General features: G+C 41.6%; 1 protein-coding gene across 1 annotated transcript in view; it reads left to right on the forward strand.

The window, feature by feature from the left end:
* Positions 1-10,347, forward strand: part of sh3glb2a (SH3-domain GRB2-like endophilin B2a) — an 89,579-nt gene extending 79,232 nt beyond the window's left edge. The window contains exons 10-11 of the mRNA XM_078170979.1: positions 1,161-1,362; positions 6,284-10,347. Of these exons, the coding sequence (XP_078027105.1) occupies positions 1,161-1,362; positions 6,284-6,391 (310 nt within the window). The 3' untranslated portion in view covers positions 6,392-10,347. The remainder of the gene's footprint in view (positions 1-1,160; positions 1,363-6,283) is intronic.
* Positions 10,348-26,841: the final 16,494 nt, after the last annotated feature.

Raw genomic sequence — 26,841 nt, forward strand, 5'->3', positions numbered from 1 at the left:
CACCAAATATATGCATATTACCTCATTTAAATACGTGCAAATAACACCGGAGCACCGAGACGCAATCTGCTTGGCAGCGCAGTTAGTGGAGCATTTCACCCTCTGCGTGTTCTTTGTGAATTAGACGGTATCTGTTTGCTCCATTTTTACCGGTTTAGCGGCCACAAAAGCCACGCAATCCTTTTGTGAATTCGGCCCTCAGGGTACTGTTTGGCCGTAAAATGAGAAAGTTTGCTCCAGCGGGTGGGTGGTGCTTGTTTTTCGTTCAACTGTTCTCACCAAGTCAGCTGGGTCACACATTCTCATTTTACAGCTTAACAGTCACTAAAATATGTTTCTGAAAACATGTGAGGAGAGAAATAGACAATGCAGTAACAGAATCTTGATTCATATTTGATCAGTGTTACTAGTTTGACAGATTGACTGCAGTTCAAGAGCAGTGATTGATTAGTTGTTTTTGTTCACATTCAGTGATTCTTGCAAATGCCATAAGATGCACGAAGAGGAGGCAGAGGAACATGATTTTTTTCACAGATTTCATGCCTGTTCTACTGTGTGGATGTAGTTAGAGTTTCAGCAAATATGACAAAAAGTTACTTTCATGAAAGTTACAGATTCCAGCTTTAAATCACATCACCAGGCTGCTACAGAATAACCACACACACCTCTACACACATCAGGCTGGTCAGTTAGAGCTCTAGATTCTGCTGTTTATGTGGCAGACAACCGATTACCTCATTAATGTACGTCATGGCTCCATTTTTCCACGTTCGGGTTTTATTCTTAAAATGCTTGATGGTGGAAACACTGCAGTGTATCACATTTAACAATATCCGGCAACAATTTACAACAGGAGAAAGATTAGACATATTTATAAATTGAAGTGCTGAATCTCTCATCAATTATATAAACTTTTTTTGTCATTATTTTGCCATTTTACCAGTGGACTGTAAAAAAAGAAAAAACACCTTTGGTCCGGTGTGTTCACGTCTGCCACTCTGCACCACCCAGACAACAATATGGTTCCAAGAAGTGTCTTCAATTCTTTCAAAGCTGTTGTTTTTATACTTAACTATTGGCTCTGCTTTTTCAGAGCTATAAGATCAGTGATGTATTTTACAGTATATGTATGTTCTGATTATCTGCCTGCTTTCCCTCAGGCTTCCCAACGCATTTGCACTGAACTCCACTCAGTCCATAGCTACGGCTGACTCTGCATCAGAGGGCATCAGCAGCCCTGTGGAGACAGACACACTGAAGATTGAAGAAGTTCAGGCACCAGCTACAGGAACACGCAAGGCCAAAGTCCTTTATGATTATGATGCTGCTGACTCCAGTGAGCTCTCTCTTTTAGCTGACGAGGTATGGTTTCATTATCAACCTACAGCTGGTGGGTTCAATATTGACTATTGGTTATGGGCCAGAACTCTTAACAGGTCTAGGTCTCAACAGCAGCTTCACTCAAGTGGCATGATGACCTAGGGACCCTGATGAAGATTTTAAGGACTGTAACTTATAATAGCCTCGCCTTTCCAGCTTGTTGATGGTCTTTCCACCAGCACGTGCCTCTGTATAACCTTGACATGAAACTAGAGGCCATTGTCTTATTATGTCAAATTCTTTTCCTAGTTGTTTTTTTTAATTTCAACTATTTGTTGTTTTAAAGCGTATTTTACCCCCGTTAATTTATTTTAGTTTATTTTTTGGTGGAAAAAAACCCAAAACGGAGCGTGTAATTGCGTCACAAATGAGTGAATGCGGTATTGTGATATTGAGACAATATTTGTGCTGAATGTGGGCAGTGCTACATGTGATGGTTGTAACTTGCAAGCTAAAAATTGAATGCTAGGTAGCTTGCCAATAAAAACCATGAAATATGTGATTTGTACATTTTGGACGCACACAGTTTGTACTTTTCATGACCAATATAATTCAATAAATTCAATTCAATTTTATTTATAAAGCCCAATATCACAACTCACAATTTGCCTCAGAGGGCTTTACAATGACATCCCTCTGTCCTTTGGACCCTCACAGCGGATAAGGAAAAACTCCCCCAAAATAATGTTGAACGGGAAAAAAATGGTAGAAACCTCAGGAAGAGCAACAGAGGAGGGATCCCTCTTCCAGGACGGACAAATGAGCAATAGATGTTGTACAGAACAGATCAACATGATAAATTTACAGTGTTCCATACGAAAAAATGAGACATAAAGGGGGACAGAGACAGAGGGAGACAGAGAGATGCAGGACAGACATTAATGGCAGTAGCTTACAACAACATGCATTTAAGTAATAATATTATAATAATAATTACGACTATTGTGGAACAATACAGTTTCAGGTGGTTAGAAATGGCAACAATCTCCACCATCAGAAGATTGCAGCCAGTGACAGTCAAGTGGGTTCAGCCACACACACTTATTTGCTAGTGGTTGAAGCTGCAACTTCACGCAATGAGAAATGCGAACTTGCTTTGCCACCTGAAGCGAATGTTTTATTGGCCCTTCCCTCACATTGAATGGAAGTGAATTTAATTTTGCAGTTTTATGTGGCTTTACAGGTACAACAAAGATAGGAACAGGAGAGAAAATATCGAAGGACAGACAAAGTAGTACATAATTTAAAAACAACAACAACAACAAAATAAATCAATCTACTCAAGTAGAAGTAAAATAGTTAATAGATTACTCAAAGTACAAGTCACTTTTATTATTTTTAGGGTGGGTGGGCCAGTGCTAACAATTAAAATTCAGCACTTGTTGATAAGACATTTTTTAATGAAGTTGAGCAGGTCAGCTAATCGAACAAAGAAGAGATAGCCTATACAACTGATAAGTCAATCTCCCGCTCTATCTCTCTCTGTTCCTCTCTACCCCTCTCTTCCATATCGCAACATTAAAAATTAACATTACACATGAAAAATCAACATAGCTAACATTAGTTAGCTGCAGTTTCAGCTGCAGTATGTGCAACTGAATGTGGAGGTTAGAAGAGGAGTTTTTAAAAGTGGAGATCTCAGTGTTTTTCGGGGGCACAGCAGACACTTCATCATTTAACTGTCTTCTTTGTTAGATGTTGGTATATACAGTTAAGTTTAGTGTTGGGCGAGCTACTTGGAAAATGTAGTGAGCTAACCTACAAGCTACTCTACATTAAAATAAAGTTTTACTACATTTAAGCTATTCCCAGAGGAACATAGCTACAAGAAAATGGCAAAAGGAGGTTCTTTTTTTTTTTTTTTATCTTTATGTCAAATCAGCGTTATCTCAATGATAAGCAAAACTGTCAGCCAAACAAATAGACAGGCAAACAAATGTTCAGTTAAACTGTTATAAAATAATAGACTTAAATTAAAAAAAAATTTGTAGACTTTGTGACATCCAATAGCATGACATCATCAGTCAGCCTATTGCTCTCTCTTTTTCTCTTTTTGTCTTCCTACTTAATTCCTGACTCTGTCTTGGCCTTTTTAAGTAGGCTATCTGGCTATGTAAGTAATTCAAAAACAGAATCCCAAAATGTAGGCTATTTTTCAGTCAATAAAACCATTATAAATAAAAGGCAGCAATATAGTCAATAAAAATAACAGACCTAAATGAAATGAACTTTTCTTTCTTGGGACATTAGAACATGAACATGCCTTGCACATAAAACGTGTAATCACTGTCACTCTCTCTCACTCCTCTCTTCCTTCTTAATACTGTTCTCCGTCTCTCTAGCTCTTTTCTTGGCCCTTGTTGTGTCTATTTCTCTACTGTCCACTGCAAATATTCTAAATGTATACAGTCTATGGGCAAGACACGTGAAAGAAACATCAAGAAGTGTGATGTAGCCAATCAGAGGCAGAGTAGGGTGGGTCTTGCTAAGTGATGTCATGTGGAAGTGCTTTCCTCATCTTCGTGCCTCGGTGTAGCACTGGCATCATTCACATTACCTATCCTCAGTTTTATTATCCTTACTTTTATCCAGACTTCAACAGAAAAACAGTCCGCTGCACCTCAGAGTTTTTCCTGGGAAAAAGAGCTTGTAACTTTTGTGGACACTACCACACTACTCAGTCAGTTAATCAGCTTTACAACTGAAAAGCTATTTGACTCAGAAATCAATCAATCAAACTTTAATTATAGAGCACTTTTCATACAAAAGAAGCAGCCCAAAGTGCTTTACATACAAATAATACAACAAACAATAGACACAAGAGATATCCCCCCTTCTCCCACACATACTCACACGTACGCACACACACACACACACACACACACACACACACACACACACATACACTTACACACACAAAGATTTAAAAACACTGAGGAAACACTATCCTGCACTCACCACTTTGAAGTGAGGAAACACCAAAGAGAGGATAATCGATACTATAGAGAGATAAAAATATCTGTGTAAATTAAAATTCGGTAAATATCCAACAGATAGAAATAATAAAATAAATAAGATTCAGTTAAAAGTCAAACTAAAAAGGTAAAAATAACAAAATTAATAAAATTCAATTAAAGGCCAGACAAAAAGGTTAAAAATGATAAAATAAATAAAATTCAGTTAAAAGCCAGACTAAAAAGGTCGGCTTTCAGTTTGTTTTTAAAAATGTCCACATTCTCTGTTTTCCTCAAGTCCTCAGGCAGATTGTTCCACAAACGTGAGCCGTAATGATAAAAGGAGGCCTCACCATATGTTTTGGTTAAAACTTTTGGAGTAATTAAAAGGCCGCTGCCTGAAGACCAGAGAGTTCTAGAGAGCTCATATGTTAAAAGCAAATCAGATAAATAATTAGGACCAAGACAATTAAGAGCTTTAAAAACCATCAAGAGAATCTTAAAATCGATTCTGAAGCAGACAGGTAGCCAGTGCAGAGACTTGAAAATTGGTGTGATGTGTGCTCTCTTTCTGGTCCTTGTCAGAACCCGTGCAGCTTTGTTCTGAAGAAGCTGTAGTGGAGCAATGCTTCTCTTAGAGAGACCAGAAAGAAGAGCGTTACAATAATCAATTCTGCAGGTGACAAAAGCGTGCGTTAGTGTCTCTGTGTTGGCTTGAGATAAAAATGGCTGCACTCTGGCAATGTTCTTGAGATGATAAAAACCACTCTCTGTTATACTTTTGATGTGAGCATTAAAATTTAATTTTGAATCTAAAATAACACCAAGGTTTTTTACCTGCTCAGATGTGTTAAAGGCCAGGGATTTGAGTTTTAAACTAAGTTTTTTCTGTGTGCTTCAGGACTGATGACAAGTACTTCTGTTTTGTCCTGGTTGAGCTGTAAGAAGTTATCTGCCATCCATGACTTGATATCTAAAATGCATTTTAAAAGGGCATCTATTGGCCCAGTGTCATCAGGAGACACGGCTATGTAGAGCTGTGTGTCATCAGCATAACTATGGAAATTAATGCCGTCTCTCCTGATGACGTCCCCCAGTGGCAACATATAGAGATTAAAAAGAGTTGGACATAAAATTGACCACAATTCATACCTCTCTGAGGAGCATTCGTCCATGCTTATAAAAAATTCTCTGCCAGTAAGATATGATTTAAAACAGTAGCAGAAAGTAGTGACGTTACTGCCACACTACTGAGAAATGTAGTTAAGTTAGTAAGTAGTGGCGGCACTGCCCAACACTGATAAAGTGTGGCCAGACGTGGTCAGGGATTGTTGCTGGAAGCTGCTTCTTGTTCTGGAATTTGCTCTGTCATCAAATCATTGTGCTCAAAAGGAAGTTGTGCTTCTTTCTCTTTCAGGCAGCTCGAACTTTGGCATCTGCAGCTCTCTACACTCATCCCTGTACTTAAAACAGTGGTGAAGTAAAAAGTAGATTATTGGCTCAGAAGCATACTCGAGTAAATAGTACAGCACAATTTAAATAAAAGGAGTATCAAAAGTATCCATAAAAAACTGATTTTTTACTCTTGCATTGTAATGCATTACCACCCACCCCTGCTTTTCAGTGATTGTTAAAGCAACCAGTATGGATTGGTCATATTTTATTGGCAGTTCAACTGGAGAGATTTCCCTAGCAGACATACAGAAGGAGAGACTGGAATCCTATGACTACAGTTGAGGATATTTTATGTGTAATGTTTGTCCAGAATGTTTAGGGGGGGGGGGGGGGCAGCTGGCATGAAAGAAGTCATCTGTAGTGCTTTATGTAGTGTACATTGCATGAGGTGCACTCTGTGTTGAATTTTGTATGGAATAAGTTGCTGTTATTGTGGCTGTAGCAATACATTTCAAATATTAGGCATTAAAGTGTCCATGTGCTCTGTGTTCCAGGTCATTACAGTTTACACAGTGCCAGGAATGGACTCTGACTGGCTGATTGGAGAGAGAGGAAACCAGAAAGGAAAAGTGCCTGTCACATACCTGGAGCTTCTCAGCTAAAGAACACACAGCATTGACAAACACATGTGCATGTGCATGTGTGTGAGTGATTACTACTAAAGCCATGAGGATATTTCATTCACTTCATTCAATTTCACACTCCCACACCAACCTGTAACCTTCAGCAGCAGTCCTCCACAGTAAGCATTAGCTAAAGTGTTAAGTTAAACAGGCTCACTCATCTATCTGTGTGCTTCTCCAAACACACTGAAATATATATTAACACTGACAGCAGTCATAATGGAGACCTTGTTACAATGAGTGCAGGAAAATCCCCATGGGAGATGGTTAACATTCCTTTTTATTATGATAATGATTTTTTCCCTTTTTATTTCCTATTTATTGTTTGCATCCTAATGTTTCAGGTAGACCTTCCACACTGTCTTCAGAGGGATTTCATCAAAATTATGTTGTTAATTTGTCTTCATTGTCTCTTAAAGCTGTTTCATAGTTTGTCTTAAGAATGCAGCAGTACAGATAAAACAAACATGCAATAATCATGCCTCCTTGAGGTTAAAGGGGCAGTGACCAGTTACGTACAGTTTATCTCTGTATGACACACTCCTTATTAAACAAGAAGTGAAAACTAATGTGGACAAGCAGACCACAGATCATTGTGATAGACAGGTCATGTTGTGTTGATGCATCAGATTCCCTGTAATTACCAGCCATGGCTGAAGAAAACCATTCACACCACTTTGTTTTATTTTAAAGCCATAAATCAAACTGAAAGTTGTGACCACTTCCCATTTTTGCTACAGAAATGTGTTCTGTTCTTCTTTCTTCCAATACGACATGAAAAGACTTCCATTTCTTGAGAGATGTATCTTTTTTTTCTTAAGTCTTGACGCAACCATTAAATATGACAAAGCATTAAGAAAGCCATTAGCATAGGCTTACTGAAAAACAATACATATAAAACAGCAGATAAAGTTTTCGATGAATGTTTCATCAGCCCAAACTCTTGGAAAGCAGATTTGCCTTAACTGCTAATTAAAATGAATATTATTGTGTGATTAAAGGCGACAGTCGTGAACGCAATATCTCAAGAACATCTGAAGGGAAATTCTTCAAATTTGGCACAGATGTTCACTTGGACTCGGTGATGATTTGATTAGATTTTGGTGATCAAAGGTTAAGATCACTGTGACCTTGCATCCCTCACATAATCATAAATGAGATATCTCAAGAACACCTTGAGGGAATTTCTTCATATTTGGCACAAACGTCCACTTGGACTCAAATTTGAAGAAACTCCCTTGAACTGATTAGAATGTGGTGGTCAGGTCACTGTGACCTCACAAAACATGGTTGTGGCCATAGCTCAAGAATTAATGTAATGATGAAAAAAATTTCACACAAATGTCTAATAGGATAAAATGGTGAAGTGATGACATTTTATATCAAAAAGGTCAAAGGTCAACTTCACTGTGACATCATAATGTTCTGCAAAACACTTTTCTGGCCATTACTTAACATCATTATGTCAGGAACAGAAGGGGAGACATTTGGTCAGATATGGAATTGGCGACACTAATCTTGGGTGTCCACCTTCTTGAAACTGTGCTGATTGTATAGATGTTCTGTGCTGCTGGGTTGAAGATGTGTATGAAGCATCTAAAGCATCCATAATTTCACAGAAATGGATGTGAACTGTCAATGCAACTTCACTAGTGTGCGGAGGCATACAGCCAGGGTCAGAAATTAGCACCAGCCACCAGCCAAGTGCTGGTCAAATATGCAAGTGGCTGCTAGATTTGCTTCACCCACCAGCCAAAAAAAAACAATGGCAATCTATTGAGTGGCTGGTAGATTTTTGGAATCCACCAACCAAAGTGGCAGGTGGATAAAAAGCCTTCTTTGCCTCTCCCAGCAAAGAAGATGTCCCCTTGAACAATATGAACACCTGCACAACAAATAAACATGAACACTCCCATCCTAACTGCCTTAAGATGATGGGAAGGAACTGCTAAGGCCATCTGCTGCAAACCAGAGAATGCGCTCTTCACAACAAAATGTCCAGTGATCTAATGTACACCACATACAGCATGCAGGACTCCTTTTTTCATGTGTGTGTGTTTGTGTGATTTTGGTTTGCCCTTATGCTTTGTTTGAATTTACAAAGGTCCCGTCTGTTGCTGTTTTTGTCTGTTAATACTTCAGAGTGTCTTCAGTCTTGAGCTGCATGTGCTACAGCTAGCAGCCTGTCCATGTGCGTGTGTATAAGAGTATAAGATATAGCTAAGTCTGTTTGTGTGAAAACTGGAGCATCAAAATGTTTGCACAAAAAGAAACTAATGTGCTCTCTCACATCCATTATGTGTACATGCATGCACTGTCATTTTTTTTTACCAACCTCAGTTTTTGTGAAATGAGTACAATGTTTAAAAATGCAAGAGTCTGCTAGCAAAGGAGAAGTGAAATTAACCTGAGACTCAAGCACATAGTTTTCTTATGTCAGTGAGAGGCGAGAATGTGGTCAAATAATTCTTGCTGGCAGATGAATGTAATCCACGTCATGTGTCCTGATCTCTAGTCTTGTACTCATTTCACAAATTTGTTTTTTGTTTTTTTTTTTTTCAATTTGTTTTTTTTTTTACTTGAACTGTTGTGTTATACCTCATCTTGTATTATTATTATTATTATTATATATTTTGTCAACATATGTATTGCCTGTTCCTTAACCATGCTGAATGAATGAAATGTATGGGATTAATTTAATAATAAAAAGTCTGATTTATTTGATTTCACTGACTTTTTCACAGTAGCTATATACACTTATCCTAGGAAACCATACTGAATATAACAAACCACCATGGTCAAAATGTAAAGTCGATGCAGAAGTGCCTTAAGGTGTAGTTCCTCTAAATGGCTGCTAAATGCAACTACACGGGGGGGGAAATGTTTTCCTCAAGAACATCATGGTTTCTGTTATTCAATAATGTGTTGGTGATTATGGAGTAATTATTCCATTAGGGTGCCAATGACAGAAAATGGAAGTCTGGGGTGTGTTTATCAGGTGTCCCTGGCTATCATAATCAACCATGATGGTTGCTGCTTGCACATTCTACCTCAGCTCCACTGACACTTTCTTACCCATTTGCCCAGATTTGGATTTTTTCTGCCCCCCAGGATTATAAGCATCTGTGTTGATTTTACAAGCAGTAAGACCCACACAAATGTTACTTGCATGCATGTTTAGTCTGTAATTCACATCAGCACTGCAGTGGCAGAAGGGCCATTAGGGCAGCACAGATTTCTTTTGCACCAGTTGCATTGTCCACTTCAAAAGGACTGTTAACACCAAAATCAAAAATACACATTTTTCCTCTTACCTGTAGTGCTATTTATCAATTACTATGTTTACGTACAAGAGAAAGGCACAATAAAAGAGACAATATTTCTGCTGAGATGCTAACATGTCTAATGAAAATGAATATTCCACTAATATTCCCGTTCATATGCAGCCATGCATACTCCGACTGACATGAACGTCAATCGTTGCATGTCAAAATATAAAAAAGTAGAAGATCTGGAGACGCTTGTCAATTTGCTTCTTTGCATCAAAATAGAATTTTTTCAGTTGCCAACCAGTGGCAGACTTGTTGGACCATGTGAACACAGTGTCCATTTTACATTACTTCAACCACCTTCATGAAAAGATCGGTGTTGAGATATTTGCACATATCCAAAAACCCCATTGAAATCCAGGTCTGTCATCATGTTTTAAAGTTGGTGAGTTTCTTCTTCTGACCAGAAATGTTGGCTTTTCTTTTGGCCATGCATCTTTACCCCAGCCTTAAGAACTGTTGGTGAGTTGGTTTGTATACAATGCACAGAGCTGGCCATAAACAGACAAGAGACCGTGTAATGCAAACTGTTGTAATTGGGATGCATATTCCAAATGTGCTGTATACTGTACATGTCCAAAGAATGCTATTAAAACCTGAATAATACTTGCGTATCCCTCATGTCTTAATCAAGAAATGCTACATTCAGAAAAAGGCCTTATTCTGAATATCTAAATGGAATATGTTGTTTTCACAATACATTTCAAATTCAGAATATTGTCATATTTGTAATAATAGCAGGATATTAAAGTGTATCTTAACGTACCGCATGAATATGGTTTTGATGTGAGGTGCTGAGTGTTGGAGATATCGGCTGTAGAGATGACTGCCTTGTCTGCCATGTAATAGAACTAGATGGCTTGTGGTGCTAAAAGCTCCAAAAAGTACTTTTCAAAACTCAACAGCAATGGCCCTTTTCAGAAATCATGACCCAATTAATCACAATAATCCACAGACGTTGTTGTGAGCAGTTGCATGTAGGAACTATTTTCTTTCTACCAAACCACACCCGACAACTGTATGACCACGGTCTCATGGACGAGGGGCTCATGCTCCGCTGCCAAAGTGTAGCTGCAGCTGGAGCAGCTATGTGACCTGCCCAATGGCTACATGATTCGCCCACCATACCTACACGTCAGTACATGATCATCCCCCTTCACTCCTTGGCCTAGAAGCAGAAAATGCTACATTAGCATTTAGCTAACTATGAAGTATTAGGTTAAAAGAGAGGTGGTTAAGGTTAGGGTAAGGGTAATGGAAAGAGTTACAGCATGGGTCTTATAAGCTGAATCATGTCTTCATAAATAATGAATTACAGAGTGGAGTACTACTGCTACATTTGGCCCTATTCGTTAATTACAATGTCACGTTGTTGCAGGGTTCAGATAACTCTTGCACCGATGGGCTTGTATTGTACTAGTAGTGGGTGCAGTTTTTCGGGGCATGTCGTGTATGCTACAAATAGAATGTGTCCTCAGCTGTACATGTCTTATCTCTTTACTGAGCTGTAATATTAGCTAGCTCAGTGGTGCTAGGTGAGCTAGCAGTAGATACACACTTCCTTCAGTGTGGTGATACAGTTGGCAGGTGTAGTTTGGTAGAAGGAATATACTTATGATATGGAAGTGCTCAGTGGAAGGTCTGTGGATTATCTTGAGTAATCGGGTCATGACTTCTGGCAAAATTGCTGGTGAGTTTTGTGAATGTGTTTTTTGGTACTTTTAGCACCACAAGTCGAGTGCCATCTATAGTTCCATAATTTTGGAGAAAAGGCAGACATCTTTATGGCTGATAATTCCAACACTTGACGACTCTAGATACTATCTAGATTGGTTGATAGCACTACTGGATAGCTCTAAGAGGATGAATTTGTATTTTTGATTTGGGATGACCTCTCCCTTTCAGAACCGAACTCCCACAGATTTTAGCCATGCTTGCAGTGTGGATCTAGCCAATCAGTCATTCCACCGCTTTGAGCTAGACTGAAATATGTCAACAACTGTCAAATGGATTGCCATTACATTTTGCACAGACATTCATGGTGTCCAGAGAATTAATACTGATGGCTTTGGTGACCCATTGACTTTTCCTGTGGCACCACCATAAGGATGACATGTTTATTTTTTACATGAAATGTATCAGAAACTACTGGATCTATCTAGAATCTAGATTTCCATCCTCCAGGAGATTTAGCTTCCTCTTGTCTCTCTCTCTCTCCTTCAGTGTGTTTTTATTATTTTCTCCCATCTGTTTGAATGGTGCTTGTGTTTTGCTTCTTACATGTTCATGACCAGGTTCCATGGTAGAGAGGAGGTCATGTTGCTCTGGCTTTAACTGTTTGGCCCAGTAGAGTAAATTATTGTACAGACTCACAGAGCAGATAGCATGGCTGTAGACTCTTATTTATTTAGTTTTACTTATCATGCCAGGGTCACAGAGGCAGAAAGGCCAATGGAACAGCAAAAATTTTCCTGACCCAGTTACCCATCCCAAGCACTCAACAGTCACAGATTTTAAATGACATTACATGCATGCTCAGTGCAAGAGCTCCAAATGTTGTATGATGAAAGAGACAGGACGGTACTTGTTTCAAAGGACGGAGGCATTTTGGGATTCCCCCTGCCTACCCTGAAAGGACTCAGAACGTGACAGACCTCACACTCAGGAATGCACGCTCAACATACCTTAATGGTGCTGTTAGTCAATAAGCGCAGATGGGGGAACTAAACCCCTGGTATCCTCCTCTCTTGAGGGTATCCCCATGTTCCCTCAGGCTAGCAGGGAAGTTTTTTCTGCAATGTGTCCTCCATCTCCTTGCCTTGGGGCCGCAGCAACTTCACTTTACTCTTTATTTTATGAAGCCATGGCATACTCCAGGTCCTGTACCTTTCTGAATCATTCAGTGATTCCCCCTGTAGTGGTACCTTGATTGTAATCTTTCATAGCTGACAGTTGGAATGAAGATCAACCAGAAACGCAAACATTTATATTTAGATATCTACAGCCATAGTGAGTCTGCACTCTTTCCTACCACAATCCTACAATATCAGTGTGACTGTGGTGTAGATCGATCTGCTCAGTAGCCAACAGATCAGACTGTAGCTGTATTGGGTGGCTTCCAGGTGCAAGGAACTGTGGTTCCCAAGAAGGAGCCTTTGGATTAATAAGAATTTAAAAGAGATTACAGGCATAATCACGTTGTCAAAATCCCATGACGCCAAAGTGTGTTTTTTTAATTTGTGTTTTTGCTCTCCTGAAAATAAAGATTTGGGGGTTTTGTGAACACACTGGCCATGATCACACACACACTGGAGTTTATTTTGACTCAATTCAACACACACACTGTCGTGCTGCTGAGGATACTCACCAGAGCAGTGGTTCCCGCCAGGGCTCAACAAGATAAGACAGCAGGAAAAACACATTTCTGAAACACAGCTTGACATTATTTCTTAGGCTTCCCTCCATTTTTGTTATTTGTTAATTACTGGATCATTTGGACTCTTTAAAGCTGGTGAGGGCAGAAGTCTGGAACCAGCAGAATTTGAAAATACACCCTCTGTAGCTTTCCCCTCTCTGTCCTAAGCCCCTCCCACCAGACGAGCATGGGCAGGAACATGAGCTTCATACAGTAACCCAGTGTTTCCCACACATTGATTTATTTAATCTTAGTTCATTGTACACTTGTACGCAGCTTATTTTCTAAGGTCCTTCTTGTCCTGCTCTCTCTCTTTTTTTATCAGACCACAAATAAGAAAACCTCACCCCACAGTCCCGCTGCCTTGGTCCCTGGAGCTTTGGACTGCTCCACCGGGGGGAGAGGGGGTTACAGCTCCAGAGACAGCAGGTTTAGATTTTTATGCCTCTGTGCCAGCAACAGCCGTGGCCGCATGCTTTTTGTTTTGGGTTGTCCGCTCATCTTTCCGTCCCATTCTCATGAATGCGATATCTCCAGAACGCCTTGAGAAAATTTCTTCAAATTTGGCACAAATGTCCACTTGGACTCAACAAATAACTCATTGCATTTTGGTGATCAAAGGTCACTGTGTGACTTCACAAAACGTGTTTTTGGTTATAACTCAAGCTGTGGACTGCTTTGTGAGCGAGACAGTGGGCAGCAGCTCTGGAGATAGACCATCAGTCAGCAGCTGCAGTGGCTCAAGTTTGGCCAGGGCAAACACTGTGAGCTTGTGGCCAGCGGCAGCGCTGAGTCCAGGCTAGGGTGAACCAGTCAATTTGCAGTTTAAATTCATGCAGTGGATACAGTGGGGTAATGGTAGTTGATGAGGTGGGTGTACTACTAGGAAGATGGATAGGTCACCAAGGAGGAAGTGGGTATACCCTCCTATATATTCCAATGGCCTTTTGGCAGATAAGTTGGTATACTGTAAAAGGCCAGAAAAAGAGGCGAGTATAGCCTACCTGAGTATACCTGAGTATACCTGTGTATACCCTTAACTACACGACTGGCTGGAGCCATGAGCCTTTGACTCCAGTTAGTAAAAGGCTAAACTATCAGCAGCATTTTCTGAGACACTTCACCAGTATCGACATGTGTTTACTTTGTTTAGTGTTAGACTCTCTTTTAGACTCTTAATCAGCCCGTCTTCCTTTATTGGGTTGCTCTGCAGGATTCTTCGCCATTAAAGGCGCTGTATGTAAGAATGTGGCCAAAACGGTTACTGCACTCAAATTCAAAATACTGCTGCGAGTCGTGTCCGCCCCCCTCCCCTACAGATTCAAGGTTGCTGGACAGCGTTATGCTGGAGACTGATTTGTTTGCCCACGGACGGCTGCCGTGGCAGGGCCGCGTCGCCGCGTCCTTGATCTTCAGTTTTCCAGCAGACCATTTGAGCAAGTCTGGCTTCTCTGCTGCTTATGCTGCTGAGGAGAAGCCGGCTACTAATGCTATGTACCGGGACACTGCTAATGCTGCTGCCGGGATACAGCTAAGGAGAAGCCGGCTGCTAATGCTATGTACTGGGACACTGCTAATGCTGCTTGCCATGCTGCTGTAGCTCAGTCGTAACTGTAACTGATTCAATTCAATTCAATTTTATTTATAAAGCCCAATATCACAAATCACAATTTGCCTCACAGGGCTTTACAGCATACGACATCCCTCTGTCCTTAAGACCCTCACAGCGGATAAGGAAAAACTCCCCAAAAAAAAACCCTTTAACGGGGAAAAAAAAAACGGTAGAAACCTCAGGAAGAGCAACTGAGGAGGGATCCCTCTTCCAGGACGGACAGACGTGCAATAGATGTCGTACAGAACAGATCAGCATAATAAATTAACAGTAATCCATATGACACAATGAGACAGAGAGAGAGAGAGAGAGAGAGAGAGAGAGAGAGAGATGCAGGTAATGACAGTAGCTTACAACAACATTAATGAAAGTAATAATATTATAGTTATAGTTCTGGCTACTGTGGTACAATATGTTGAAAGTATGTATTAGTATCAGACAGTATACTTGTGTGACAATAGTCATATGTGTATAATAACAGTAGAAGTATGACTAATGACTAATGATGGCAGCAGCAGCAGGAGGCATCTGGCAGGACCACGGCAGCAGCACAACCACACACGTCACACTGTCCAGGCACCGCTGCGGTATGAGTTATTCTGAGAGACAGTGGAGCACAAAGGCTCCGGAGAAGAAGCCGAGTTAGTGACATCCAGAATGGCCGAGTTAGCAAGATGCAGTAATAGGATGAGAGAGAGAGAGAGAGAGAGAGAGAGAGAGAGAGAGAGAGAGAGAGAGGAGCCCGGTGTATTATAGGGGGTCCTCCGGCAGACTAGGCCTAAGTCAGCCTAACTAGGGGCTGGTACAGGGCAAGCCTGAGCCAGCCCTAACTATAAGCTTTATCAAAGAGGAAAGTCTTAAGTCTAGTCTTAAATGTGGAGACGGTGTCTGCCTCCCGGACCGTAACAGGAAGATGATTCCACAGGAGAGGAGCCTGATAGCTGAAGGCTCTGGCTCCTGATCTGCTTTTGGAGACTTTAGGGACCACGAGTAACCCTGCGTTCTCAGAGCGCAGTGTTCTGGTGGGATAATATGGCACTATGAGCTCTCTAAGATATGACGGAGCTTGACCATTTAGAGCTTTATAAGTTAACAGTAGGATTTTAAATTCAATTCTGGATTTTACAGGGAAAACTGTAACTGATGCTGAGACTCTACTGACTGCGTGACTGGTAGACGACGGTGGGTGGCGCAACAGGCCAAAACACAAATTTAAAACATAAACATGATTTGCGGACAGTAAAAAAATGCTTTAAATGCGAATATTCTGGCCGTACTATTGTTGTCGGTGAGATCAGTATGTTATATGAACATTATTCCTTAGTCTCTGTGACATATTAGGAGGATTTTATGACTATTTGCTTTAGATTTCTTACATATAGCTCCTTTAAACATATCACAATAGATTTTAGGCTCTATTATGCTTTATGATGGCCACTAACTGATGTTTGCATAGATTTTGTTGCTTTTCTCTATTGTGTTTTTGTACTCTTACTTTATGTGTACATACTGTAAATAATTTCAATGTATTGGTGTTTCCTGTTTTCAGTAGACACTTGTGTCCAAGGCTATTAGAATAACTTTATCTAGGACTACAATTCCCTTTTTATTGGGACTACAATTCCCATGCTTTTCTAGCCTTTGCCATGTTTGACACAGGTGTCTGGCATTTTGCAATCAAGTGATGTTACTGCCTGAACCCTTATGTACAGCTGCATTCACTTGTCTTGTATGCCTGAAGAAGGTCACAATGACCGAAAGCTTGCATTAAACTGATATATGCACAGTGTTTGAGTGTGTGGCTGCTGTTTTGTTGTTTTCTAAGGCTCTAAGTTCAGCTCCAGCACCTCTTTAAGTGTTTTGCCTACGGATGAGCGGTGGCTTTTTTTACAAGGGGTCACAAGCCAAAAGGGTTGGGAATGTAAAAGAGACATACAGACACATTGCTGGTTTTGGTCCATCTATTGGATTTGTTGACAAAACCAAAAGTATAGAATAACACCAGCCTTTTCCTTTAGGTTCTCCAGAAGATGAACCCTTGTTCTGGAGTTTCCAGTGTTTGCCACCTGTTAATGTATGAAACATGAGGCATCTAGCCCCTTTTACACTGCCAGATTTTAGGCGAATGTTGGGCAATTTTGCCGGCAAGCTGTGAGCATTTAGACACACGGATGATTGGCGAGTTGATCCAAGGTGCCCAATTTTCTGCCTCGTAAGGTAGTCATATTGGCAAAACTTTTAATTGATTTAAACAGAACGAGGCGGCCTTCCACCATGGGAGGGACTGTTGATGACTTGTGGGAGGAGCTGTTGATGACGCCGCACGTGCGACCCACTGGCGGTGGATAAACAGGAAATAGCTGATAGCAGGAATTAGCGAGCACAGTCCTTTTTGGGACCATAGCCAGCTTGGACACACTGCTTGCAGAAGGTAGGATAAATTTCACTTTTTAACATGTTTAAATTTAAATAACTTTGTATAAATAATTTCTGTGATGTGCATTGTGAGGACCCCTCCATGCAACTAGGTGTGCTGGCTTGCTGGTTTGTGTTTGCTTTCTCTTCCAGGTCTGGTCGTAAGGCGGGGCCATCCTTGGTTGATGCGCTACACCTGGGCCCGTTGTGGTGCGTCTATAAGGGCGTTTCCTCATTCAGATGTCGGCTCTCTCTTCCATCCTGCACACGCGTCCCTTTGGACACCGCTGCACGGCTGCTTGGCTCTTCGTTTCATTCCGGCATCCGCACACCCTCAGTCATCCATTCATGCTACACTACTGATCACTGACACTGATCTGTATGTTTATGTACTATTAAAGGGCCAGTGTGTAATATTTGGCATGGCTTATTGTCAAATCTGAATCTGAATCTGAATATTCTACCCATTAATATGTTTATATGAGTGTATAATCGCTATAAAATAAAATTTGTTTGGTTTTTCCTTATAATTATGCTTTTATAAATATATATATATATTGCTTTAGAGAGGTCGCCATCTTGCACCGCCATGTATGTACGGCAGCCTGAGCGGACAATCCAGCCAGCCAGAGAACGTGTTTCGTGTGTATAAATAAACCAACGAAGACAGCGGAAGGAAGGAAGAAGGAGGAGGAAACAGCAGAGAGTGTTAGTAGTTCGTCGATAGAGAGTAGTGAAAAGTTTTTTTAGTTATAAAGTTTGCAAATGGACTACACTTACCACGCAACAGGAGAGAATGAACCCGAACCGTCATCTGCGAGGAAAAGAAGTTGCAACTTTACTCCTTGTGGTGCACTCTCTGCGACGCTTTTCCTCCTGATGATATATCTCCCCAACTATGGTAGCACCGAATCCCATTCTGTGCAGCAAAATGGGAGCGGAGGATTCAGCTTCTCTTCTCGCCCGCTCAGCATCCAACACATGGAGTTCCTCATCTGTGTACTCCGGCTCAAACAGGTATGGCTCTGGATCTGTGTCCGCTACAAGAAACTCTTCAAAATCACGTTCAAAGTCGTTCATTGCAGCTACTATAGTCCGGAGATATTGCTAGGCTATTGCTGTCAGTCACTGTGCGGGCTGGAGATTGGTTGAGCAGAGAGGGGAGGAGGTACCCGCTAGGTACTGTAAGTGAGTATGTGTGTATGAAGTATGTGTGTTACGCTAGAAGAGTCAGAGTTTGGGACGGAGTCTTTTACCCCCTGGAGTGTTACCCGAGTTTTTGGAGTGTTCAAATAAACGGGCCTTTTTCCCGAACGCTACTCTGGTCTCCTGCTCGTGAGGGATTCATTACAATATCGTAACATGGTTTAGATTTCTAAATAAATATTCACCTCATCGCTAGATAGACCTACTCCTGAAAAACTCGTGTCTGCGCAAGGCTTTTTGTCCCCAGGCCACTGTCATTTACCCGACGGGAGGGGTGAGCGAGTGAGCCCTGCAATCTAGAATTTGACCACTGATGTCACTGTTTTCACCAGTTTCCAACCCATTTTACACACTGGCCCTTTAATAAATTTTGATTATTTTGCATCAAACTCTCGTCTCTACTCCATTTTTGTTACAGTCTACGAGCGGGATGTAACAGCATGTGAAGAAGCATATTTGATGGACACTTTTTGTCTTTATTTATATACTAAAATGGTAGTTTTTCATTCGTTGTGTCAAGGCAAGATTGTGCAGTTAGACCACTTTTTTTTTTTTGAACAATAACATGCTGATGGATGGAAATGTGCAGGGATGCATAGTTATCACCATAATCAATTTTTTTGTTGTACTATCTACTCACAGAAAATGGAGGCACAGACATTTTATGGGTGTAAGCAACATGATCGAGCAGTTAGGCTCATTTCTTCGGACAGTGAGGACAGTGAGCTTGAGGTGATTGACAGTGACGAAGAGTGGACCCCAGAATCAGGTTTGAGGGAGAGTTAGGAGATCAGAGTTAAGTCAGTAGAGTAACATACTGTATGTAATGAACATGTGTGTGTGTGTGTGTGTGTGTGTGTGTTTTCAGGCAGACATTAAGTTAAGGCAGGCGGAGTGATTGTCTACGACACCTTGAAATGGACAAACAAGGAATGATTTTCAAAGTCCACAGTGATCAAGTTGAGCTGCACAATATTACAAACACTGCCTTGACTGTGTCTTTGTTTTTCACTTGGTCTTGGTGACAGTGAATATCAGTTACATTGTCATCATTGTTGAGAGTCATGTGCGTGTCACTTTTCATAAATCTGGGGACAAAATATTTGTTACTTTTCAGCATTGTAAGTGCCACAGACTGCTACAAATACACAGTGCAGTGTGGGTTTCTGATACTATGTGCGGCGCCGATAAGGCCTGTAGTGTTGTCCACTGGCTGTTTGATAAGATACTTTGTTTAAAATGCATACAATATGCAGAAATGTGTAAGATATTCTTATCAGTAGAGATTAGTGACCCACAATGGTTACATTCGTCAGCCTAACAAGGAAAAAAATGTTTGTATTAATACATGTATTAAACATTAGCTTGTGTTTATTTAATTATTTATAGGGGACATACATTGATCAAGTAATAAAGAAAGCATCATATGTATTACTGTCTCTCCTAGACTGGTTCCAGAAACCTGAATTGCAGTACTCATTCAAAGTGATTCAGGGACCGGTTGCACAAAACACCTTAAGTTTTCTCCTTAAGTATGAAGAGGAAGAGGAAGATTAAGATGAAGATAATGATTTATCAAAGGAAGATGTTCCATGCTTACCCCGGTGGAGAACACCCCACAGTGCCAACATCACTGATTACCCTGAAGGGCAGGCCAGCCTTCCAAAATCTTTTTTTTTTCTGAAGACATTCTGGAAGTAGTTGTATAGCAGTCAAATTTATATGCCATTCAGTGTGACACCAACAAGCCCCTCAACCTCACTACTAAAGAACTGGAGCAGTTCATGGGTACAGCAGTGTACATGTCATTGTTTGGATTACCAGGCACCCGCATGTTTTGGAACAAAGCCACCCGAGTGTACCAGGGAGGTACCGGGGTTCATCAAAAAATCCCTGCACTTAAACAACAATGAAGAGAGACATGGAAAAAATGTTGATCGACTTCACAAAATCCAACCACTGGTCACTCATCTTACCTCAAAGCTGCAGACAATCTCAATGGGTGAGAAGCTGGCTGTAGACAAGCAGATGGTCCCTTTCAAGGTAAGAAATAGACTCAAACAATACCTGCCAGCAAAACCAAAGAAATGGAGCTACAAGATACTCGTCTTGGCTGGCTCTGATGGTGTCCCGCACAATTTTTAGATCTACACAGGGAGAGTTGTGCAACCCCCTGAGCTGCCAGATGTAGGAGCAAGAGACAATGTTGTCCTCCGTCTGGCCCAGCCAATACCCACGCAGCAGAACTACAAGGTGTTCTTTGACAACTGGTTCACGAGTGTCCCTCTCATACTCACACTTGCTCGACTACTATGCAAACTTCCCTCTGGGTCAACAACCTCAGAGTGGCACAAGCTGGAAAAAGGGATAATTACCGGATACACCATCTCGGTTATCCTTTTTGCACTCGCCATGAACATGCTGGTGAAGTCCGCTGAGGTCCAGTGCAGGGGGCCCCTCGCCAAGTCTGGAGTCCGACAGCTGCCTATCCGAGCCTTCATGGATGATCTGACGGTGACGACTACATCTGTCCCAGGGTGCAGGTGGATCCTGAACTGCCTCGAGGAGCTGATCACCTGGGCTCGCATGAGCTTCAAGCCGGCAAAGTCGAGGTCACTTGTGCTGAACAAAGGGAAGGTCATGGAAAAGTTCTGCTTCACACTTAGCAGCACTCAGATTCCATCAATCACAGAGAAACCCGTAAAGAGCTTGGGTAAGGTGTTTGACTGCAGCCTGAGGGACACAGCCTCCACACAAGCGACCAACCAAGAGCTGGAAGTCTGTCTAGGTGCAGTGGACAAATCCGGCCTCCCTGGCAAGTTTAAGGCCTGGATATACCAACATGGCATTTTCCCACGGATTCTCTGGCCCCTCTTGGTGTACGAAGTCCCCATTTCTACAGTAGAGGGCTTTGAGAGGAGGGTCAGCAGGTTCCTGTGGAGGTAGCTGGGACTACCTCGGAGCCTGAGCAGCATCACTCTTTATGGGCATAACAACAAGCTGAAGCTCCCTATCAGCAGCCTGAGCAAAGAGTTCATGGCGACCCGTTCCAGGGAGGTGCTGCATTACCGAGAGTCCAGTGACCCAAAAGTAGCCCAGGCTGGGATCGAAGTCGGGACGGGGCGGAAATGGAGGGCAGCTGAGGCAGTGGAAGCAGCAGAGTCACGGCTAAGGCACAAGGCGCTGGTGGGCACAGTGGCACAAGGAAGAGCTGGCCTGGGCAGTAGTACAACACCTCGCTACAACAAGGCTCAGTGGAAGGATAGGAGGTCGCTGGTCCTAGAGGAGGTGTGAGCAGCAGTCGAGGAGAAGCGAACATGTCAGGTGGTGAGAATGTGGCAGCAGGGAGCTTGGACTCGATGGGAGAAAGCGGTGGAGCGCAAGGTCTCATGGACTGAGCTGTCATTAAGGCATTTTTGTATGTAGTAGTTTGTAGTTGTGTATCGTCCGCATAACAATGGAAATTTACAGAGTGATTTCTAATGATGTTACCTAAAGGAAGCATATATAAGTGAATAGATTTGGTCCGAGCAAAGAACCTTTAGTATGTAAAGATGATTCATCATGAATGTGGATGTACTGAAATCGATCGGATAAATAAGATTTAAACCAGCTTAGTGCAGAATCTTTAAGGCCAATTAAATGTCCCAGTCCTGTAGTAGAATTTGATAGTCAATTGTGTCAAATGCGGCACTAAGATCCAATAAAACAAGTACAGAGACGAGTCCTTTGTCTGAGGCAGTAACAAAGCAGCTTTAGATTTTTATTCCTCCGTGCCAGCAACAGCTGCAACCGGAGGCATCAAGATATTAGGTTCATCTTGTGCGGAGTAATTAGTTGTAGTCCACAGATATTTTATCTTCAGAATATACATGCAATATTCCAATAAGCACTTCATGCTACAGTCAAATGGTTTCATGGTTTTAAAGTATTAAAAACTGGCTCATCGGCTCGTATCTGAACGCTTGAACTGCGATAGCGAATAACACTGCAGGAGCTCTGGGTGGTGGAGCTGGTTTCGGGGTGGCTGGTGCTGTAAATGGACAAAACTGAGTTCAGCCTCCTCGTAATGGCTGAATGTGAAGTCACTCATGTCTCAGTTGTTACTGTCTTACCTGAACTGAAGCTCTTTCTGGGTGCTGTGGACTGGAACGACTCTTTCCCCTGAATGCCTTAATGGTCTAGTCCAAACAAGGGGGCTAACTTGGCCCTGCAAGGAGAAAAAGTATAAAGATCATCTTGAGAAGGTTGTATGCCATGAAATGAAATGTAGTTTCACACCTTGGTTACACTCATAGAAAAAAATAAGTATGCTGAGATAAGCACTGACTGTGCAGTCAGGCTGATTCCTACTAACAGAGGTAAAGCTGCTTATACATGTCTTTCATTTTCATTACAGTGGTTACTTTAAATGCCTGCCACAATTAAACAGCTCTTAACATTTTTATCCACATGGAGGTTCAACAGTCAAATACACAATGGCCTACATTATGAGCATTCTATTTGCACAAAGTTGCTAAAAAACTGCAGGGCTGTATCTATTATTCAGTCTTATTCAGTGAATGAATGGACCGTCTGTACTGAAGATGTGTGAAGAGTCCACGTTGTAGAATATGTATCCTCTTTGTAGTCTCGCATGACCAGCCTCCCTTAATTGGGAATGGGAGTCTGGGGACATTCGTCTTTCCTTTTGTAATAGAAATGGGCGGGGATATCAAGACCACGTGACAGCGTTGCCATAGGTACGGCTTACAGTGGGCCAGGCTTCATAAATCAGACTTTTACCGTATCCCATTGGTAAACAGGCCAAAACATCTCTCTTCTCCTGCGTAAGGAATTTTAGACAGAGTCGCTGTAAATCCTTAATTTCTCCAATCTTGTGGACGTTGCAGCTCTGCAATATAGCTGAATCAAATGAAATCATATCCATTTTAATCTCTTCTTGCGATACACTGAACACTTCCTTTTCTGTTGTACTACAGACAACAATTCAGGGAACAGCAATTCCAGTGTAGGCAGGTGTAAGGCAAAGCTAATCAGATTTTGGGCGAGGAAGTATGGAAGTACACGGATTTGGATCCAATCACATCACTGTTGCTGGGAGCCAGCGCTAGTTCTATTACAACCTTCCTATGGGACTGACGTCATAGGTGTCGGTGTAAGAGACATGCTCGCAGATGGCACTGAGGACGGGATTTATAGTGACCCCAATCCGAGTTGGGAAAGCAAGGTGTTCAATTTTCCACGTAATTCTCAGTTAATAACAATGCATAGCTGATCCATTGATAGCCCGGTGTTTGTGCTGCGACTAATGGTGCGTTCAGTTGTACTCGTAAAACGCAGTTTTGAAGTCAGAAAAGCATTGAAATTTAGCATCTACAAGCATAAACGTTGGGGTTTTCGTTTCATTTCATTAACTGTCCATTTTTTTCGAATTCCATGTTCCATGTCCCGGTTTTTAAACTGGGAAGCGCTCAGTTTGGAGGTTACGTTGTTCAGAGCTCCGAGTTCTGACTTTCAATGTAAATGTAACCGACCATAAGGCACGATTCTCGACCCCAGGGTCCTAAGAGGAGCTGGTAGCTGTGCCTGTGTCTGTAGCGGTAACCAAAGTGATCATATACAACTATCTAATGACTGAGCTGGTGATTTCATTTCACATTTCATGCTATGTAGGCAGGGGCGAAAATCCCATTTCATAGCTGGGGGGGACAATAAACAGTAAAATTTTAGAGAATAATTCCGGCGGGGACAAGGAAAAAAAGTTGTAGCCTGTCTTTTATACAACGTCTTTTACCGCAATTTGATGCTTTAATCTTCTCTCTATCTCTCCATCAGGCAGAGTGAATGTCTATACTTATGAGAAATGGCTTAACAACTAAACATTTCCTGCAATTAAACTGGTAAACTGGTTTATAAACAGTGTGCTGTGAGATCTGCTGCTGCGCACCTCACAACCGTGCATAATATTCGCTCGTAATGACCGCTCCTCGTCGGTTAGACTGCACGTCTGTCATGTTTGTCTCACTGACAGGTGGAGAGCCTACAGACAGGTACCCATTAGCTATGCTCCGTCACAACCATGCATAATAGTCGCACGTAAACATTCTACTGAGACAGCAATTTGTTTCTTTGTGAAAAATTTAAATTTATGGAATCGATAGCGGTGGTGTTATAGGAGCTGTTTTTCTTGACTTGAAGAAGGCGTTTGATACTGTGAATCATCAAATTTTATTAACTAAGCTGTCTTATTTTAATTTGTCGGTAAATACATTGCAATGGATAGAATCATATATTGTGCAGAGGAAACAGTGTGTTAGAGTACACAATACTACATCTGAAACTTCTGATAATACTCTTGGTGTACCTCAAGGTTCGGTTTTGGGACCATTGTTGTTCAGTCTGTACATTAATGATCTGCCAAATAGCTGTCCGTCAAATGTAACGTTCCAGATGTATGCTGCTGATGCTGTTGTGTATGTGCATGCAAAAACTAAATGCCAAGCTGCACAAGATCTATCAGCTGCTATGTCCAAAGTGTCAAACTGGTTGAATCTTTCTCATCTGCATCTTCATGTGTCAAAAACTGTTTGTATGTTTTTTTCTAAGAAGGCAAATGCTGATATAACTCCTGACGTGTATGTAAATGGAACAAAGCTTGAAGTTGTACAGGAGTTTAAATATCTAGGAATTATCATTGATTCACAGCTATGTTTTAAACAACAAGTAAAAAAACTGTGAATAGAATAAAATACAACCTGTCAAATTTTAGATACATTTGAAATAACTTAACTCTTGACTCTGCAAAATTATATCTAAATGCAATGATCATGCCACATATTACCTACTGTATAACAACTTGGGCATCGGCATGCAAGTCCACATTAAAGCCTCTCGAAATTGCATACAAGCAAGCTCTAAAAGTCTTAGACAAAAAACCCAACACACACCATCATTGTAACATCTTAAAGAAACATGAATTGCTGAGTTGGGAAAATATAATAAATTATGCAGATGCTTCTTTAGTCGATTCGATCGACTAGATCAGGATCTAGAGGTGACTGTCTGGTCCCATTCAGAAAAAGTGCTTTTGGGCAGTCACTTTTTTCATATCGCGCGTCACACCTATGGAACACGATACCAAGCAATGTACGAGACTTACAAACTATTACCTCTTTCAATAAGCATCTGTAGCAACATAGAGGTGTTTATCCTTTGTGATTTGCCACTGTTTATAATGAGCGCCGCTGGTGGCAGCTGATGAGGTGGGCCAGTATAAAAGCGGCAGTTCACCCACCAGTTCTTCCTTTGCGCCTCCATCACCTCTGTCACTTCCGGGTCAGCGGTCATTTGATCCGACAGGTATGACTGCATGCTGCTTCACCTCGCTGGTTGTTTGTGTCTCTCAATGTGCTTAAGGCATTGGTGTTGTTTTGTAGGGCGACTGCCTGTGTGCTGCTCCGCCCCCCCCTGTATACGCTGCTGCGTGTGTCTGTGGTAGGTGTCCTCTCTCTCTGCGGTATGGTTGATGCTATCCGGTGGCTAATGCTAGTGTGATTACAGGTAAATGCTGGTGGCTGCCAGGGGTCCTCTCTCCCTCCCTCCTCTCGTGAGTGTGTGTGTGTGTGTGTCCATCGCTGCTAAAAAGGTATGTATGTGTAGCATAACGTGCACCGCGTCATCATCAGTGTACTTAATATTGCTAATAGTATTTTTCTTGATTAGGAATTACTGTAACCAGCTTATTGGGGCGCTGCTGTTTTGTCTCCACTGCGGCTGCTGCTGTCTCCCCTACTTCTGCTGTTGTCTGCGCTGTGGCTGCTGTTTGTCTCCACCGCGTCTGCAGCGTGTCTCTGCTGCAGCTTTGCTTTTATGGCACAGCGCCACGCGGCAGTCTATTTAACCACTTTGTAGCTCTGCTTCAACAAAATAGACCCTTGGTGACTGTTTCAACGTCTGGTGTGGGCAGTTGCTCGGCCGCACGCCAGGGCATGGTTCTCTATTTATATGGAATGCATGTGTGACAGTGTGGGTTTACACCATTATTTTTGGTTATTTGTATAGGTTTATTTGTATGTTTTGTTTGGGTTGAACTTGATTCGGTCTGTTTGGGTAACTCATTTGCTAATTAATTGAATTAATTTGAAAGGTTCTTTATGCAATTAGGAAATTGTCTTGTTTTTCTGTTCTTTATTTTCCTTTTTGTTTGGGTTATATTTGTTTGAAACCGAATTGGGTAGTTATTGGTTGATATATTTTGTTAAGTTTAAGTTTGTGCCCTGCCCCATTAATTACAATTTTGTTAGATTTTGCTTTGTGTTTTTGTTGCAACCCCACTAATTTGTTTTATCTTCCCCTCTTTTCAGTGGCTGGAGGCCGGTGGTGGCGGTGTTGGTGATCTGGTGTTGGCACCCTTCTGTCTTGTCTGCTGTGTTCCTGGGAGTGAGTTACT

This window comes from Epinephelus lanceolatus, chromosome 9, assembly GCF_041903045.1.
Source record: "Epinephelus lanceolatus isolate andai-2023 chromosome 9, ASM4190304v1, whole genome shotgun sequence".
In the NCBI taxonomy this organism is placed as follows: Eukaryota; Metazoa; Chordata; class Actinopteri; order Perciformes; family Serranidae; genus Epinephelus; species Epinephelus lanceolatus.